We start from the raw sequence: 8,005 nt of genomic DNA on the forward strand, positions 1-8,005 counted from the left end.
AAATTATGCACATGACCTGTAGGTTTCTTAAGGTTTTTTCTAATGACATAAATAAGTGAATGATCCCAGTAACAACAACCGTTACTGAAAGGTGATTTGTAAGCTTGATTTCTAATTGCAGAGATTCAGACTCAGTTGACAATTCTATTATAGAATGTGACTATTTCTTGTGTTTACTCTGCCCCTTCAGCTTTTTTCTTTGTTAAAGCTTAGTTATTGCACTCGTCTGTCTTTATTCCTGCATTTTGGGCCATAATTACAAACAATGAATAAGATTCTGCTGATGCTAAAAAGTTGTGGTTTTTGATGTGCATCAAGCGATTACTTTCTGAGAGTTTCATTAAAATCTGTCCAGAAACACAGAAAGTTGCATCAGCCAGAGATAATTCTTGACTTTCGTGRCTGTGGCTGATTATAAGTTTAGCTGAGATCCACTCTGTCGTTAAGAAATGGGGAGAAAAAGCAAGCTAGCGTGAGCCAGACATGCCTGCAAACTTCGACATTCAGCTACATCTGTTGATGCAAACGCGAGTTTATCCAAGATTTTGTTGCTATGAGTTGGAAGAAATAAATATGAGCTTATATCTTATTCAGCAGGCACAAATTGTTACTGATTGCAGGTTTTTATGTTTCTTTATGATGTATTTTTACGTTTAGTTCAAGTCTAAAACATTTTTATTTTGCAAAAGGTAATGTGAGATTCTATTTGTTACATGTAAACAATGTTATTTATTTAAAAAATGCAGGCGAATGCTTTTAAATGCCTCACAAAAGCATTTAGCTTTCTGATGAACCACAGGAATGTTATATTTGGGAAAGTAAAATAATAGTTTTTAATTTTTTTAAATTCAGTGACCATTTGTTAAATTATTTAAATAAATAAATATGGTTAGAATGAAATTGTGGAATTCAYAACAAAAGAAAAAATGTGGAATTTAGAAAAAGAAAAAAGAAAAAGCAGAATTTGTGGAGAAAATGGATTTCATAAGGCCCTTTAAACAGCTGACGTTTCCATCTGTAGCTTCATCAAACTGAGCTTGATTTAAAAACAAAACAAACACATTTATTTCACAAGAAGCTTTTGGTGTGAAGACTCACAAACAGCGGCACTCCGTAATGTTATATCAATGGGTTCCAGACTTCAGGCAGTTATTGACTATGTGCATAAATATTTATAATTACGCAAGTTTGTTTAATTACTTTTGAGATGGTGGAAACGGAGAAGTCAAAATCACTTTAAATGTTTTAGTCAATTTCTTCYCAGAGTCAGTATTTTAATCACGTCTTTGCAAATTATGTGTGAAGCTTGCATTATAAGATTAATTATTATCTATTAATTTTTTTGTCTTTTATCACTGTTTAACACACCCTACCACCACTTCCTCCTCCTGTCTTGTATCATTTCACACATCTTCTTTATAAACTGTCTTTTTTCTCAGAAATAAAGCTTCTTCTTCAAAGTACAGTATATAACCCTGCTCACGACAAGGACATTGTGTGCACCTATTATTCCCTTCACATCCACGCGTCTCACCTGAGTTTTTCTGTGTGACATCCCTGTGCAGCCTGTGTGACCACATTTCCCCTGCGTTCCTTTCTTTTTTTTTTTTAGTTTCCTATCTTATTTTTGTCCTCAACCTAGATCTCCCTGCCTTTACTCCTCCATCTCCACTTCTGCTTCACCACCCATGACATGCACCCCTCCCGCCCCACTTCCCATCCTCAGCCTGTTCACTGTTTTCCCCTCTTTTACTGCCTGTCAGACAAATAGTCTCGCGTTTTGCATCCATCCATCACCGTGTTTGTGGTGACGAGGTGTGGAAATATGAAAGGCAGATATGAGCAGAGGTGGGGGTGTTTTCTGAGTAGGAGGAGGAGGAAACAGTAGGAGACTTTGCTTTGGGGAGATGAAGCGAGGAGAGTGTTGGCTTCCCTCCCTCCTTCCTTCCTTCCTTCCTCCCTCCTCTCTCTCTCTCCGCTCTCAGCTCTGCCAGGGCGCGAGCATGTGTGTCGGTGTGTGCGCGTCTCTCTCCCAGCGCTGCTGTTGTTCGCCGCCGCTGCCGCCACAGATGGGCTGGGAAGAGGAGGTAAGGCGGATGTATCTGGCCAGAGGAAAACGGGAAGAGTTTGGATTGGCGTACGAGAACTAACCGGCGCTTCTGACCATCAACGACTCTTCCTCTTGTCTTCCATACACACACACACACACACACCATGCGCGCTGTCAGACACACTCACGCCAGCTGGATGTCTCCTCGCTAGGCTGAACGAGAGAGGTGCTTTGGCTTGTCATTAGTTTAGGGCACGGGGGAACATGAGAAGCACTGACGTGTTGTGTCTCTGAATGGAGAAGAGCTACTTTTAATACTCAGGGGCAGCTTTCCTTCGCTRGCCGCTAAAGTGACTCTCACCTCTTGCTCCGGCTGACACAGAGGACTTAACTCTGCTGTTTTTGTCAGTGAAATAGAGCAGTCACAGGGGGCAATGGAGGATGAAACGGAGAGCGGGGGGAGCGTGTTGGGATTTGTGTGTTGAGTGGATGTTTATGGCTGTAGTAGGAGCCACAGGCAGGCTGGCAGCCACAGTTACTCTCAGTTCAAGTGAATACGAGTGGAAGTGGAGAGGAGAGGGATGTCCCGAGGGAGCGTCTTTCGCCTCTGTCATTTGTTTAGCTTTTCTTTTTTATACTTTATTTCATTTTGTGTCATTTATTTGCTCCAGTTTCTCTCATCTTTGACTTTTCCACCCCCATTTTTTCCCCTGCTGCCCTTTAATCGATAGAATTATGGATTGAAAATCAAAGTTTTTATTGATGTTACCTCTCTGTGTGCAGGTGTGAGTGCAGGGTGGGGGCGCTCCCCGGCTGAGGAGGTGGAGGGATAATAATGGATCTGAAGGAAAGTTGTGGCAGTCAGGGGAGCCACGAGAGCTCCAGCCTTAACCCCACCTCCTGGCAGGCCTTTGCCAGCTCCAGCACACTTCACGGCCTGCGCTTCGTCTTCTRGTACGGCCGCACCGGAGCACGCCGCCTGCTCTGGGGTGCAGCTCTGCTGGCCTGCCTGGGCCTGCTATCCTTGGAGAGTGCGGAACGACTGGCTTATTTTTTCTCCTACCCCCATGTGACCAGCGTGGATGCCGTGGCCTCGAGCAGCCTGGTTTTCCCTGCTGTGACCATTTGTAACCTCAACGCATATCGCTTTAGCCGCCTCACGAGCAATGACCTGTACCACGCTGGGGAGCTGCTGGCCCTGCTGGACGTGCACCTGGCCATTCCCCAGCCACACCTGGCRGAGCCGGACGTGCTCGCCTTCCTGCAGGAAAAGACCAACTTCACAACCTACAAGCCCAAAGCGTTCAGCATGAAGGAGTTCATTGATCGGGTCGGCCACGACCTGAACGAGATGATGCTGTCCTGCAAATACCAAGGCCAGAACTGCACCCACGGGGACTTCAAAACGGTGAGTTTGCTCCTCTTTAAATGTCATCTCTGGTCTTCAGTCAGCTGGAAGTAGACCCTCTCTCCCCCTAACCATCAGAACCTTTGTTTTTGAGGTGATCAAGGTGCACCATCTGAGTTTAACAAGTTTTTTTCTGCAAAAAAGCAAAGAAAACAAAACCTTGTTGTGTGCTGATAGTTGTGCTTTTTCTCCCACTGTGCACCGTTGGGAGTCTACTAACTGGTTTTCTCCTTGGTACTCTCATGTTGTGCGTCACYTGTTTCCTCTTCAGCTTTGTTCTGCATATGTATTCTGTTGCTTTTGCCTTGTTGTTGTCCTCAGCCTTCATATAATAGCTTTGTGTTAGATGTAGGACTGTGACAAGTCTGAAGTATTTTTAGTCACCGAAGCAAAGTAACGGTTTTGTTCTGGGCCGTGTGAATTGTGAATTCTCTCAAATCTTCCTGCTACTTACTTTTAGTCCTCTAGTGAAGTATTTTATTCTTTTTTTACAGTAATTCAGAACATTCAAAGCATGTTTCTCCCTCTGCCTGATTGTCTGAAGGAGAATAAAATCACAGGTGAAAATGTACCATATTTTAAAAAGTGGTTGTGAAGGTTAATGCTTCTGCTGATTTTGAGCTCCAGAGCTAAATGTTGTCGGGGTGAATTGCTTCAGCATTTTCCCGAGCTGAATAAAATGCAGTACTTCTCATTTGTTGCATTTATATTTTTTTGCTGTAGTCGGTCTAAGTGAGCAAATTCAGGTTTGGATATGAAATCATGATTCTTCACATTCACTTGTTGCATTTTAGAGCTCTGCCTGAGTCAGTTCAACAGCGATGGGAGGTTTAATTTAAAAATACAGAACAGTTTTTATGGCTTAACCTTGTTTTCCTACTGATTTAGTAAAAGTCAGTGTTTTCTTCAGAGACAAACAAGATGTTGAAAAACTTTCCGAATCTCCCCAGACATCTTTGGTATTTGCCAAGTTTAAACCATTATCACAAATCTTGTACACCTGACATTTATGCCGACCATTTAAAACGAATGCTGCCGAGTTTCTGACGTTTCGAATGCATTTATTCTGCTGCTCTGCTGTTAGTGGGCTTGTGAGTGGTGTAATTCATCACAATGAAGACCAAATCTACATTAGCTACATTGCTGTAGCACTTTTAGAGTCTCGTGAGCTGAAGATACTGGGAATTAGTCTGTACCTACAGTTTTTGGCACATCTGAATTCAGTGGGATTATGGGGAAGATGGTGGAAAACAGTAGCCAGCAGGGGAGTMTAAGGACAATCTCCCCTCCAAGACTTTTAAGGAAAATTTTAATTTATTATCCTCTCTGGCACATAATTTTACCACTTTTATTTTAGTAGTAAAAAGGACACATTTCCAATATGACATCTTTGTTTAGTTTACGATGTGGGTGATGGGTTAACTGCTCAAACAACTCAGATAAATTTTTATTACTGAGAGTGTTGAACACCTTACTGCAGGACGTTATATTATATATTATGTATTTTTATTAAAATAAATTGTCATATGACTTTTCTTTCCTAAGATCAGATATTGAAAGTGCAAAAGCTGCATGAGAATAATGACCAAACTTTTTTTTTTTGTGCACCAAGTTGTTTTAGTAGTTTTGAYGTCTTTTAAACTGGAAAACTATTTGGAAATAAAAACAGACATCTGTTTAGGAAAGTTTGGGACCTTTTATAGACAGGTTTTACTCGGTATCACTACCGTGTTACTTTTAATTGTGTTGAGCTGTGTTTCAATTAAATAAAACTTGCTTTTAATGAAAGCTACACCTATTAAACGTGACTAAAGAAGTGAGAGGGATATTAAAACATCCAARGTTGTAAGCAGGAGGGAGTGTAATGGAAGAACTAAGGTAGTGAACCTGACAATAATCTTTTTCTTTTTGCCACAGCGAGTCCTCCTCCACCTTACAAACATCTCTTCGTCTTTTTCCTGCATTTATACCATTCTTCTACCAACATACCCACTGTCCCTCCTCTGGACATGTCTAAACCATCTCAGTCTGGCCTCTCTAATTGTATCTCCCAGTCGTTCTGTGCTGCACCTCTGATAGCTCTGTGGGCCTGATAGTAATGTCATGCTTTAAAAAAAAACCCAAACACATTTATTATTATTATCTATTTATTTATTTATTAAATAGATCTTTTAAATGCAGGTTAGCGCTGTGATCTACAACAAAACTTCTATTCCCTACCAGGAACAGACCTCTCTTGCATACATAATGACTTCAAAGCAAGCAAATACCTGCAGAGTTATTTGACACATCCAACAAAATCCAGGTTTTATTAGCTTTTGTTTGTGCAGTGTAAATAATTATCACTTTATGAAAAGGATTAAGTTGCATTGCAGAACGCGTGCTCCAACAGAAAGTTGGTGCATGACTCACCACTTTTATCACAACAGAGAGAAATCACACTCCAGTCACTGCTGAAACAATAGCGACTCTAGTTCTGTCTGGTGTGTGCATGTAGTCATTTACAGCTTGTGTAGGTGTAGCTGATACAGTCATACTCYTCTGTTTCTCTGTCGTCACGCTCTGTTATTAACCTTTTCAAATCGTAGACTAGTAGTTGTAAAAAGAACTGGCTTATAATGAAGTAGCCTGCTGAACCTGTGTGAATGCTCAGCTGTTTTGTTAAAATTTTCTGTATTAAAATTATTTAAGGTCGCAGCTGAAATAAATGTTATGAGATTTTTGTTTTTAATCGCTGGAGTCTTAAGTTGACCAGTGATGCATAAGCAGCACAGGTTTGATCTGTTTTGATGAGCTCTTTGTTTTGTGAAGTGGACTCTGTTGTGACTCAGAGAGCATCGGTGGCATTATTGTACCTTGGCTGTTTTTATAATCAAAGTCATTAAGGCCCTCAGGTCCGCAGTCAGTTACGTTTGGAATGACGTCTTTATGTTTCACYTTGAGGAATGCTCAATTTAGAGAAGCTAATTGGAAGAACAACAACTGAGGATGACACGGTGGCTGTAGTGATGATCAAATCATGCCTTCAAACAGACGCTCCYTCTGGACTTGATCCATATTGCTGTGAGCAGAAACAGCTCTGAAAGTGAGGAGCTCTCTGCCCGTCTCTGTCAGAACACGCATTCTTCAGAAAGTCGTTTTTGCTCTGTCTTTGCTTTTCCCATGCAGCCCATTGAGTCTCCATTTATTCCCTCTTAGCAACAGTCTTACATGGTGTGTGACACATCTTTCACCTCGAGCTGTGTTCAAAGATAATCATGTTGACAGAGAGGTTACTAGAAGGCACTGTCATCCTCTTTGCCCTGTGCCTGTTGCTGCTGCTGCTGTCGAGCTCCTGCCTACATCTCCCCATGTTTCTCGTTATCGACTCGTTCTGTCTTTCCTCGCTCTGTCATTGCTGCAGCACACCTTCATATTTCCCAATCCGTCTCAGAAGGATAAYAAAAACAAAACAAAACATAACGGCCCAATAAAACACCCCACATGCATTAAAAGCATCCTGGCTAACTAAAACACCAGCATACTTGAATGCACACACATGGAGGGAGCATATTAACATGACACTCCGGGGACCCGAGTCAGCGTTTGAATGGCACTGTGATGAATGACCGTGGGGAGGATTGTGGGGACCCGGGAGTCGATCTGATGTGACTGATGGAACTGGAGCATTGCACTGCACAAAAGGGGAAACGGCAACAGTGTGTGTCTTTCCTTTCACATGCATAACGTGTCACCTAAGATAGGTTTAAGCATTTTTCAGATGTGCAGACTGCTTATCTTTTTTAATTTATGTTCATACCTGAGTGCCTCTGCAACCCACTTGACACGATTCGTTCTAAATGAGCACTTTGCTACACTTGTTTTTTTATTTAGTTAAGGATGCTTTAAAATAAAGGCAAAATCTTGCACTCTGCCTTACACGCTTATTTTTACATTAGGTGCAACATTTCTGCCAGTATGCTAAGTTGTTGTAATGCTACTTCGACKTGATAATTGACATTACAGTGCATCAGTACGAAAATATTTCACTTTATAAAAAMAAAGTGAAAGTTTGGTGGACATTTAAATCTAGTTGTGGATGTTATATGTTCAGAAAAATAAATTTGACCTATGTGAGAACTGAAKTTAAGATTTTTAGATTTTGTGARGCTGCTTGCATCCTATTGATGTAGTCAGTTTTTTTTTTGTTGTACTCAAGTATGCAGCCTYTAATATGGGGTGCCAAGTGTACAATGAAACATTAAAAAATGTAGGCGGTATGACGGTATTTTGGTACATCGCTGTATTGAAATATGGTAATGGTGTATAAAAATGATGATGGTATTAATCACGTGAGGTGATGTGCCAACCATGGTAAGGGTCAGGTTATTTTGAAACTAAAACCCAAAAAAGACATAGTTGGTCTTATATTGTGGTATTTCCTAAAGGTTACACTGCAGTATGAAAACGATCAATACCTCCCTACTCTAAAAAATGCCACTAACACATTTTCATTATTTAGCTCACTTTGAGTGTAAAATTCTAGTTAAAAAAATTCCACTAACATT

General features: G+C 41.0%; 1 protein-coding gene across 2 annotated transcripts in view; it reads left to right on the plus strand.

The window, feature by feature from the left end:
- The window catches only part of asic2 (acid-sensing (proton-gated) ion channel 2), a 369,375-nt gene that overhangs the window by 8,968 nt on the left and 352,402 nt on the right, over positions 1-8,005 (plus strand). The window contains exons 1-2 of one of the 2 annotated variants that reach the window (XM_014022303.1): positions 2,001-2,276; positions 2,834-3,458. In XM_014022303.1, coding sequence (XP_013877757.1) covers positions 2,886-3,458 — 573 coding nt within the window. In that variant the 5' untranslated portion in view covers positions 2,001-2,276; positions 2,834-2,885. Of the gene's footprint in view, positions 1-2,000; positions 2,277-2,833; positions 3,459-8,005 lie in introns of those variants that run through there. The other variant, XM_014022295.1, reaches the window with a different exon arrangement.

The sequence above is a fragment of the Austrofundulus limnaeus genome, unplaced genomic scaffold (genome assembly GCF_001266775.1).
Source record: "Austrofundulus limnaeus strain Quisiro unplaced genomic scaffold, Austrofundulus_limnaeus-1.0 Scaffold4, whole genome shotgun sequence".
Classification (NCBI taxonomy): domain Eukaryota; kingdom Metazoa; phylum Chordata; class Actinopteri; order Cyprinodontiformes; family Rivulidae; genus Austrofundulus; species Austrofundulus limnaeus.